The 12,246-nt window shown below is 37.2% G+C and overlaps 1 protein-coding gene across 2 annotated transcripts in view; it reads right to left on the reverse strand.

Moving 5' to 3' along the window:
- Positions 1–12,246, reverse strand: part of LOC149077142 (voltage-dependent T-type calcium channel subunit alpha-1G-like) — a 95,979-nt gene that overhangs the window by 31,121 nt on the left and 52,612 nt on the right. For both annotated transcript variants that reach the window (XM_089244871.1, XM_089244870.1), the window contains 6 exons: positions 9,258–9,413; positions 8,176–8,341; positions 7,732–7,964; positions 6,294–6,470; positions 2,774–2,949; positions 719–1,121 (listed from right to left, as the gene is read on the reverse strand). In XM_089244871.1, coding sequence (XP_089100997.1) covers positions 719–1,121; positions 2,774–2,949; positions 6,294–6,470; positions 7,732–7,964; positions 8,176–8,341; positions 9,258–9,413 — 1,311 coding nt within the window. The remainder of the gene's footprint in view (positions 1–718; positions 1,122–2,773; positions 2,950–6,293; positions 6,471–7,731; positions 7,965–8,175; positions 8,342–9,257; positions 9,414–12,246) is intronic.

Here is a 12,246-nt window from a genome sequence, read left to right on the forward strand (position 1 = left end):
TAGTTGAAAATCGTTGCATGACGATATATGACCGGAGTTGGAGTGGGGTAAAGTAGCACATGCGTCTCTAATTATAAAGTGTATAAAAAAAAGGTATGAAAGTTATGCACTGTATAACTTGCACACTATAACCATCACTATTTAATCTGCAAATCCTGAGAATTAGAAGACAAGTCCATGTCGAGCAACATAGCACTGGACTTATCACCCCCTCCCCCTCTTCTACTTCTTCCACACAGAACAATTATTATAAAGATGAGATGCCTAAAGAAAAATTTTATAGAGTTTGAACTATTCGTAGATTTTTCGTATTCACGGTCGTCCCCGGAACGTAAACCCCTCGAATATGGAGGGGCGACTGTATTCCTGTAGGATCAACGGTCCATCATTAATTTGCGGCCAAGAGACTTAAGGCACCACCACCCCGTATTCCAGTTTTAATGCAAAAAGAATTGGTTCGTATCAAACTTGAAAAATTCCCAAAATTATTCAAAGTTTATGGCTTCATGAATTTCATAGGATTTTTTTTCTACATAAAATCGCTGATCCCAATGCATGAAAGTTGAAAGCTTTTGAATAAATTTTTATGAAGACTTGACGTTTAAATCTGCATATCATCTTGAATATTTTCATGATGACAAAGGTAAGCATTTTTCTTATATTCATGAGAACTTAGTTTGAATTTCTTATTTCTTTTTGATCGTGATTACATACTCACTTTTTCGGTCATTTCCCAGCTGGTACTATTGTCGTCCTTCTTTCGTGGGAGGTTTTCCGCTAGATCGTTCTGTTTGAGTTGCTCACCCTTCGGTGTCCAACCCGTGATGGAGTTCTGCCGGCTTGGAAGGTTGCTGCTGCTGCAAACGTTAGTACTCGGTGGGCTGAATGTCCCTTGACTCTTGATACTGCCGTTCAATGAAGGGCGGTGACTCTGTAAAGAGTGTCGGTGGTGGTGGTGATGGTCTTTGGCGAGTGAGTTGTAATGCGAAAGGGACACGCTCTTCACGGAGTTCTGGGGGCTCAGGAGTTTCGGGGAACCGGAAAAAAGACGTTTGTTGTTAGATGTGTTGTGGAGAGTCGGAATGCTGCCGTTGCAATGACTGTGGTCCGTGCTCTGTAAGCTGAAGAGAAAAAACTATTTTTTAGCAACTATTGGAAAAAAATGCTTTATTTCGTGAAGAATTACCAAATCCTACAAAAAATTGTATGTAAATACATTCTCTATTAATTTATTATTTGATATAGTTCATATATTTGGTTTGAACATCCCACGTTTCAATTACAAGTTGCATGGTGCTGTTATTCCGGATGCAGCTAGAATCACCGATCTGGGTAGTCATATTCACCAGCGGCTTAGGTTTGCTGAACATCGGTTAGTGGTGGTCAAGAAAGTGAATAGAATGCTTGGTTTCATTCCTTAAAAAGGTCTCTTCGCGTACTCTTAAAGAGATTTCTTCCACTTTCCGGGGCTTAGTTCTTCCTGGATTGGAGTATGCCGTTAGGTATTGGGGACCATACTTACAGAGAGCCATTGATTTGGTCGCAGGGGTTATAGAGAAGAGCCACGCGTGCTCTTGATCGAACATGGAGCTATGAAGAGAGATCATAGTGACGGACTCGCATCGCGGTTACCCGGGTTCGAGCCCCACCGTCACCACAGTGGTGGTCGGCTGAAGTTGGTTTTCTGTGGTTCCGAATTTCTAGGAGCAAATGCGAGTCGATCTCCCCGTTAAAAAGTCTCGCCACAGAGAGCAACAGTCCTACAAACAGTACAAATATTCAGTCATTACACTTCACTCACTTCACTTCTGATATGTATGGCAGCACTGAAAAATCGTACACAACACTAGATACGCACTCAGACTGTTAGTTACACATACTTACACTTCCGGCACAACGCACTAGGTAGTAAATTGCCCATAGCGATAGACCTGAGTTGTGCTCGGCTTGAAAAAAACAACAACAAAAGAATACGCTTACATCACTACACATCACTCACTTCACTTCGTGCTTTACAAAATCTATGGGCTCGTCATTGCCAGAATAAAAGGCTATCGGAACGGCTAGTTATCTCGCCATTGCTGGAATGGAATGATGATGCTATGCTGGAAGGTCTTGGTTCCTTTCTGGGGATTTTCTTGGACTGTGCGAAGGGAACGTGTTTGGACAGTTGCGTAGAGGTTACCTTGATTGAGCCACCTAGAAATAACGACGCACTCATCACCCTCCATTTTTGAACAAAAAACTAGGTTTGTTGGTCAAAGTGATGTCTAATTGTTAAAAACAGGATGGGGAGGGGAAACGATTTCCTAAAGCGAAAACTGACGCCACATTTGCACTGAAAGACGGCGGATGAGTTAGCCTGCGGTTTCAAGGAGCCTTAATCTAAATAACCGCTAGGAATGTTTCCTGATTGCGGGAGTCTGAGATCTAGGAGGAGTGATGCCGGGCGTCCTGATTCTATTGATGCATCGTGGCAGATGGATTCTAAGGGTGGTTGCTGCTGCCTCGGGGTTTCGACCAGGTTTTTCTCTGGCTGGATCCTGTGGGGTTTGACCCTTGTGTGGGGGGAAAGGGAGGCTTATCCATCCTGGATACAAATAGGTTTCTCAAGCGTGGTCTCTTAAACCGTTTTTATCCTCTTTGGGTGGAACAGAGTAGTCGAGTCATGTCTTGATCTGGACGCTGAAATAAGAAAGCGTCGGGTTTGGTGAAATGTCTCGTAAACGCCACCGAGAAGGTGGAAGTATATCTTGAACATGCAATATAGTACCTCTGTTTGTTATTGGGCACAATGTCCTCTGAACCAGACTCGTTATCTGAACTTTCGTTGTCGCTTTTTTTCCGGCGATGTGCTTTCCAGCTGTGGAAACTGCCGAAATTTCTCTTGCTGCTGTTGCTGCTTTTACTTCCTCGACGCTGGAGATTTAGGCACAGTCCGATCGAACTCTGGAAAGAAGGAAAATTACTAAATCATATCAACCGTGCCATTTCTAACACGCAGTTATAAGAAAACACCATCACTGATGAAACAAATAAGGGAAAATCACAACCATAGATTTCTTTTTCAATTTATACAAATACAAATATAAATTTGAATGATAGTGTTCAATACGGCACCACAAGGTATATATTGTACTTGGAAATATAATTAATTTTTCAGACGGAAAAATGAATATGATGAAGTCGCTCATTATGTTTTGAGAAACAACCGAGATATTTATAGAAAGGTAGGAATAATAACTTCAATACATAGGCGTATTGAAAAAACTAATTTGATTTCGAATGTCTGGAATGGGTAATTTATTTATTCAAAAGAGCATACTTAGAAGATAATTGGAGTGAACCGCAATAAATGAGAGGAGATAATATCTCTCTATTCATTTATTGTGGTTTATCCTAATTATTTATCCTACTGTATTATTGAATTCGAATAAAAAAAAATTATGAGCTGATATTTAACAATGGATAAATACAGATACGGGCAGATATATAATAAGGGATTGTTAAATATTGAAAAGTGAAGTTTGACTTACATATATTTCTGTTTTTTCACCAATAAGAGTCAATTCTAATAATATTTTAATTGCGCATGAATTTAAAAGGAAAAACAAATCTTCACTTCAATGTGACATTTTCTACTCATTTAGTGATGGTTTTGCAATTCGTGTTTTCTAATTTTCAATAGAATTTTAAATCTTTTAGTCGAAATTATGAAATTAACATAACTTAGAGCAAGGCAGTGAGAATTCAGTTGATGTTTTTTTTTCAAAATCATTAGACCAAAGATGCCGCAATTGTTTATAGATATAACAGAGTTGATAATATTTACTTTTTTGTTACTTATTCAGATGATGAGAGCATCTGCCATGTTTACTGGTTGTTGTTTTGGGATCTGCTAGGTTTTTCTTCATTGATATAAATGTTGAGAGAGAGTCAGCTTTACTTACAGATGTGCATAGATTTTCATAATGCATGTATTCAGAGCGCTTCGATATCTCTCTGAGATGGGAAGCGAGGTGTGTCCGGTCTTCAAAGGTATTCAGAACATTTGCTTTGTTTGGTGATCTCGGTGTTGTGACCATCCGTTTTGTTTGATCATCCAGGTGATGAGAGTATCTCTCTTGTGGAAAAACTGTATTCTTCAGAGCTTTTGTGTTTCCTTTTTTTTTTTTTTTTGATAATCCAGGTGTTTAGAGCAACTTGTTTTTCTATAATTCAGGTGTTCGGATCATATGCTTTTTTTAGATATTCAGGCGGTCGGGGCATCTGCTTTATTTAAAGATCCAGGAATTGACAACACATGATATTTTTTTACTGATACAGGCATTGAAACTATCTGCTTTGCTTTGTTTAAAGACTTGTAGAGTTTGGTGCAGCTGGCATTTGTATTATAAGAAAAGATAATTGGCTTTGATAATTTGAGTGAAATATTGCGAAAGAGCGCATTATTTGTTTACTTATTGATGAGCGAGCAACGATTCTCACATTATTTACCACTTTTCACAAGATTCCTCTTCAATCGTATTTTTATCTTATTTCTGGCTCTCTTATTTCTCTTTTTTTTTTAATAAACTTGTTTTCTCTTCTTTTTTATAGTCCATTAACTAAATGAAATCCAAAAAAATTAGAGATTTTTTTTTCACTTCTATCTTTATTAGTTACCTAAAGCGATATTTATAATATCATCTTGACTTACTCTTTTTGTGAAATTAATTTCATTTTTTTAAACTTCTTATCTGTTTGCTTCTTAAATATGATATTTCAAAAAAATGCTGAAAATTAAGTAAAATATTTTTATAGGAGCTGACTTACAATGATACTTGATTCAACAACACCGACTGCGTAATGATGACATGTTGAGAAGATTTTATTACGAACATTTCCGTCACAACTGTAATTGTATACGCAATTTAATTTGAATTCCTTGAACTTACCATTTTATTCGTGAGTCAGAGAAATGTTTTTCACATAAAAAAACAAGAAAGAGCATTTCTCTGACTCACCTACGCATTATTTATTTCTGGATAAACAATTTCTTTTCTTATTTATTTCATTACGTTTGTTTATTTTTGACTTATGACGACACCTCATTCACTTGCACTATTTTTAACTATCTGCAGTGGTTTTGCATACGTAAGAGTTAAATTTGTCTCAGTCTATGTTTGTATATTACACATTTATTACATCACTTTTGTCTTTTCTTTCCTCTCCATGGCGTAGTCAACATACGCGCGAATTTAAGAGTTGAAGATGAAGCCTTCTTGTTGAAATGCATAGCAGGAAATTTGAAAAATAATTTGTTGCCATTTCAAAATAATACGGTGGAACTTCTGAACTCTCTACCCTTCTTCACGTCCAAATCATAATCAAGTTTTTTAATATATACGGAAAACTGGCGTTATGAAGAGATATTGATGTTGTAAGAAAAAGAAAAATCCACTCTGCCCTCACTTGAACTGCAGTCTCTCGTACGATGGGCAAGTGCACTACCGCTACGCGATGATAGCAGATAGAATATTTCCTCCTTGGAGCACATATATGTCCTTAATGGCTCCGTGTAACGGATGGTGGTAACATTCTGCTAATTGCTCGCAAGTGATATCAGAGCCACCAGATGACGATGTATATGTAGAAAAATACGTCCTGTCCCTTTCAAAAAGATTAACTGGAAACTGGCTGTATGAATATATATTGATGCTTTTCGAAATGAAAATTCATCTCTGTCCTTACAAGTATAACGTATCGTATTAACAAGGGGAAAAAACGTCTTTCTCTACATGTTCGTCGCCATCTGGTGGCCTTGATCTCATTTGCGAACCATTGGCAGAATGTTGCCGACGTCCATCGCACTGAGCTATTCAGCCCATATATACGTTCCAAGAAAAGATTATTCTGTCTGATTTCGTAGTTTAGAAGTAGAGCACTCGTCCGGCATTCTAGACACCGGAGATCCAGTCCACGTGAGGGCAGAGATGAATTTTCATTCACTAAAACATCAATATTCATGCAGCCAGTTTTCCATATATATATCGTATTAACAAGAGAGAGAGAGAGAGAAGTCTTTCTCAGCATAATTAAGTTTTATTTTAAGCGGTTTCAATCATAATTCCCATTTTCACGGTCACCCTTCATGCACGGACGAATTTTTGTGCCCTGCGTGTATCCGCAAAAGAGGGGTTTTTTTTAACGGATATGTATAACTTTCCGTAATAAATTTGTAGACACAAAATGTTTAGGCTCAAAATTATTTTCGCCTGTTAGAAATCAACAGGATTTAGATCACTACTCACCCTTCTACTGATGTTCGAAACGACACTCGACTGTCTAGAAAGCGTCAAGACGACGCTGTTTCTCGTTCCGTTCTGAAGATTCGAGCCTACATTAATTCCGGGTATGTTCAGAGATGTCACTTGGATACACGGCAGTCCGTTCAACTGAACGATGTCTGAATTAACGCTGTTTGGCGTCTGAAATAATGACAGCAAAGGAAAAACACACATCAGGGTGGAATGAATCATTAGTTGCTTCAAATTACAAAGAAAATACCAAATATATTTCTTTAAATAAAGTCTTTTGTTAAAATGAAATGTCTGCAGCAGTGTTTCTCAACCTATGGTCCTCAGGCAGAAATAAAAATGTGGTTCAAAACAAATAGAAAATACTCAAGTGTATGTAACAAGAACAAATTAGTTTCACAAAGGTTCAAATTACAAAATAAAAGTTCATCGTAACTGTAAATCAGTGGTCTGTCGGATTTTTTTCAGGTATTTTAGTAGTCCTTAGGGTAGGACCACTTATCTTGTTACGCTAGTACATAGCCATTTAGGCAATTTACTACCTTTTTACTCAGATTTATTTGAATAGAAATTTTTTTTCGTAATTTTCGTATTTGTTTCCTCATCACAAACTGTTAATATCATTGGTAAATGATTTTCATGTAATCGGTATTGAATGTTTACTACTAGCTTATTTTCGACGTTTCTGGAAAAGAAAATACAATTAGTGAAGCTTTAATGAGAAAATATCCTATCTTTAAACTAATTGAGAGCAAAGAAAATCCAAAGTTAGTTTTCCGAAACGAAAGTTAAAAGAAAAGGAGCAATTTTTCTTCGAGATGATCACAGTAATGACCTCTGGAGATGCTCTGTGGATGAAGCATTCCTGATTAAGTGTGTGGTAAAAAGATACAGTGAGATACGATTAACCTTTAATTCTGGGCGAGAGGAAAAAACAAAAAGTAATCGATTCTTTATCGGTCAAATGTGATAAGCTACTGAGTAAACTTCTTTATCGACTCACTGTCATCTATATATTCTCCATATACGGTATTACTGGATAAGTTGTACCTTCATTTTGGAGAAAAATTACACACACGTCAACAATGTTATAAACTCAAACGCATGCATATATAATGAGTGGAAACTAGAAAATAAAATGCAATTTTCCTGTAAGTCAAGACCTCCGCATTTTAGGGCAGTGGTTCTCAAACTTTTGTCACTCGCGGCTCCATTTCTTGATCATGGTTAAGCTGCGGCTTCCCTGAATAGTTTAGTACATATTGTGCATTCATTAAAGAACCATTTCAAAGCATGAATAGGCACACACCCATCAAAATTTCCAGCTCGCTGCGAAATTCTTGACGACTTAACTAGGAGCCGCTATACACAATTTGAGAAACACTGATGAAGGGAATACCAACATATAATGATTATTTTGTCGAATACTCACAGGTGACTTGTCGATAGAGACTATGGAAGAATCGCTGAGACCAAACGCTTTTTCCGGACAAAGCCTGTTGTAGAGGTCACGCTGCATAATCAGAGTTGCATTCGGTGATCCTTGAGGTGTCGCCGCTGTATGTGTTATCAGAGGTGGGAAACACGAGCTTTCTGCTTGTGACAGCATGCATTGGTCTGGTCTGACGACCGTCAAGACGTAAGGCAGACCTTTCATTTTCATCTCTGTGTGTGAAAAACAAAAACTCAACTTCATTAGGATTCAAATTAGATATTCAATCATACAAAAATACAGATGTATAAGGTTTTGTCGCCATGAGAGTGTTACCTTCAAGACTGAGGTAAACCATTAAGGAATACTATTTTTTATTCCGATATAATTTATGTTGGGCTTGAATTCATTCATTGAAAATATGATCGGATCTTATGATTATACCTTTCTTCACATTGTCCTTCGGTAGGTCGTCACCGTTTGTCGTCCAGTTGTTTCCTTCGAGTTGTTGCTGTTGCTGCTGCTGTTGTAGTTCTTTATCAGTGCTCGTTTCCTCACCTTTCTCGCAATTCGAACAGTGAGAATATCCCGATTCACTTCGTTTATCTTCCTGATAGGAAAGGTAAGGCATAATTTCGAAATGTTAGTAGTGGAAAAAAGCTTACGAAGTAGATGAATGAAATCAATACATATCAAACTTCGTAATCCAAAGGCAAGATCACAATCAGAGAATCGGCGCGAACAGATTCATTTTTGCATTTCTTTTCCATTTATTAATTTTTTTCAGCAATTCATGCAACTTAGCAAGCGATATTTAGCAACTTTAATTATGTCTGATCTGACATTTTTTTGGCTATAATTGGCATTAACATAATTTATGGAATAGCATATCTTCATTTTAGGCACCTAGACAAGGGACACATACCAGACAAATTTCATCGAAATAGAAAACAGTTCATGAGGGGTATCTCACGCAACGACAAAAAAAAAATTATGTTCGGGAAAAATGTGTTTATATAAATATTGTGAAGTCTGAATTTTGATGTGAACTTATTTTTTTCTGAAACCCAATACCATACAGATTCGCGAGAATTGCCTCAATGTTCAATAAATTTGAGCGTGAAATGCATATGTAAACAACTAACTAAAAAAAGTGGGAGCAACAGTTTTTTTCATTCAACTCAAGGAGAAAGAGAGCATATCGCCAATATAGAAGGGGTGAAAAAGGGCTATAACAAAAGTATATGAACGCAAAACATATGAGGTTCACATGAAGTCACGTGACTCGAAATCCCTTTAAACTTTGATTTTTGTGTCACATATATTCCACAATCTATCTTGATTTCTAGAACAGAAAGTGAGGTACCAAAACGTTCAGGAAGATCTGCATAGTCTTTAGTCCCCATGAAACATATTTCTCTTTTCGGACTGACATTCATCGGTGCATTATCTGTCGATTATTTTTGATTAATTTAGAAAATAAAATTGTATTAGCATATAATCTGATTAGGTTTCGAATGACTAACCTCAGCAGAGAATCCTTCAACCAAAATAGCAACAAGTAGATTAAATAGTACATAGTTTCCTAGAGTCATAAGTGCTACAAAGTATAGAGCTGCCCAATGAGAGGTCTTCTCCATGCCGTTGAACAAAACCGCGTTCCAATCTTCTTGAGTCAGGATCTGGAAACACGCATCCATACCAGAAACATCAGCAAGTTATATACATTCATGTAATAGTACACACAAGTGGTTTGTATATATTCGCAGACTCGTATCATTTGTATAACGGGGCTGGACAAATCTATTGACCGACATGGCTGCTCTTTTTGGACACAAGCAGGTAAAAAAAAAAAAAAAATTAAAACCAATTGTTTTTAATTATTTTGATTTATAAAAAAAAAAATTGAATTAAGTTCGTTTTTTCAATTTACTCATCGACAACAATGCCAAGTGCTCCTACATACATTGAATTCGATAGAAATGTTTCATTTTTCAGCCACGATGCAAATGAGTAGATAATACGGTCCTACTATTTAACAGCCCAGTGCGGTCAGGGGTGCCTTCATATACTGCAACCGGTGTCATAGGCTGAAATCTTATTGGCCCTTCGGCTTGCTTTGCTTTCTTGATGACATTAGAGCAGCGATGTGCGAACGAAAGGCATTTATTACACGTTGCTACTAAACATTTGTGTCAGAAGGACGAATTACGTTGCCTTGAACATCGATGAATGAGTTCGCATTCCAATAGCTTTCTTGTTCCGGTTATCCGGTAATTGTTGTAAGAAGAGGAATCCACATAAATGTTGCTTGATGTAGTATGAAATTATATAATTTTAATTTTGATGCTACATATCAGTTTAAGTCTTACGCCCCCCCCCCCAATACCGGTTACCATGTCTTATGTTTGCCGGAAAATCCTTTTTTGTAAAAACCAAAGAAAAACACAGTAACCGGGATTTTGGCACATAAAATGTACACCGGCATGCGACATAACAATAAAGAATATATAGTTTTTATAACACATGTTATATGTATTTTCATGCCGTACATCGATTTAAACTAACAACGATTTTATTTCTAGAAATAAAATTAAACTAAAATTATAACATCGAAATTAATATTCACCAAGTTACCATTACAGACCTGCTGGAAGGACATTCAAGTCCCTTGAGATCAATAGTGTGTGCATATTGTATGTTTGCATATGTATACAGTATATGTTTGTATATTGTGTACATATTTGTAATCTTTGTTATTTGTGTAATTAAAAAAGAAACTATAACACAGATAGTTTTAGGTGCCAGAAGGGGTCCTAGCTTAATGGTGTTCTTCGCATTTACAAAAGTGAGGTATAAATATACGGAATATTTTTCCAGTTTATTTTATCATTTTTTTATTTATAAATATTAAATTTTTTGTACAGAAATTAAGGAAATTTTCACCGATGCGAAAATTATTTACCCTATTTATGCCTGTTCGCGAAAATGTTCACTCAACTGCAGCGGTCTGCAATGAGAAAAAGGTTGAAGAATCTGAAATAAATCGCCCAGGCCTTTTGTACCAATAAGTAATGTTATGCACATTGGCTTAGACATCGACACTATAATGCCTTATGTTTTTTATTCAAGATGCATCGTTTTTTATAAGATTTTGCGTTACGTTTTTGTCAGGATTTGTCCCGGTTTCTAAGTCGCATGATTTGGCTAGCCTATCCTAGGTCTACACCAGCCCCAGTCCGTTCGCACACTGGTGCCCGAGAGGCATGGTGGTAAGATGCTCGTCTACCATCGTGAAGGTTGTTGTCAGGGTCCCGGGTTCGAACCCAAGGGAGAAGGATATTGATAAGATATTTTCCCTAACGAACTCGAGGCGACCACCGATAGACAGCGCCTTCACTTCCAACCCATCTCACTAATGGCAGTAAATTGCACTATAGTGATATGGCCAGAGTTAGGGTTTGGTGAAGTAGTCCGTTCGCACACTGTATAAATAGGCTATCATTCCATAAGTAAGGTGAATTGATTACTTCTTTTCGGGTGCTAACTGCGCTGAAAGTTTAAATTAGCCGTTTGACTAATATTTTAGATTTTTACTTTTATTGCCCACGTTCCTTTTGAATTTTTGAACTTCTTTCAAAATTTTGATTTAAAATAAATTATATCACTTTCGATATTTTTGTGCAAATAAATCAATTTGTGTGTTTTTCATTTTTCATTTTAAGTAACTAAATCCAGTCATAATATTTTTCGGGAAAGCATCATTTTAAGTTAAATGCCTGACGGAGAACATGTACATTTCCGGTGTATTGTCCAGCTCTGTTGTATACGAACTCGGCTGATTTTAAATATCATCTTCTGCTACACCATTGGTAAAAATAATTAATCTAAACGGAATGCAATGAGCAATAAATTATGATAGCCCGGCACCTTTTTTGGATCGTCGGAAAGGATGGTCCAGGTGGGCATGAACCGTCTGCACGAGAACCTTACAAAGTTGGTGCACAGATGAAGAAACAATGAACCTTTGTCAAGCCGTATGCGTGAACATGCGTGGCGCATATGTCTTATTGTCAGCAACCCCCTTCCCCCCCCCCCCCCCCCCCACCACCAAAAGATATTCTACTTTAGTGCTGGGAAAAACGACGAACAAGGGTACACCGGGATTACTACTACGTTGAGCATAATTCCCAAAATAATGAATCCGCGGGATTTTGAAAGCAACCCGTGTTCAAATGCAGTTATGGGCGAATATAGCATTGATAAATGATCAACATCATGGGTGATGATGAAAAGAGTAGAGGAGTCATAAGTAAATCATCTCTTAGACCTAGAGCTGAGAGATAAAAGTGCAAAAGTAAGTGACCTGCGTTGAAACGACCACTTAGACAATAGAAACTCGGATGAATGATTTATTCATGATGACTCCAGTCGAGAACCAGGAATAAATGCAGGATCGAATAAGAAATTCGCATTAAAAAAACTTTTGTAAGCAACGGGAGGAATAAACTGATT

Source organism: Pholcus phalangioides, unplaced genomic scaffold (genome assembly GCF_987345545.1).
Source record: "Pholcus phalangioides strain wild (caught in Gottingen) unplaced genomic scaffold, Ppha-v1.0 ptg000015l_1, whole genome shotgun sequence".
NCBI lineage: Eukaryota > Metazoa > Arthropoda > Arachnida > Araneae > Pholcidae > Pholcus > Pholcus phalangioides.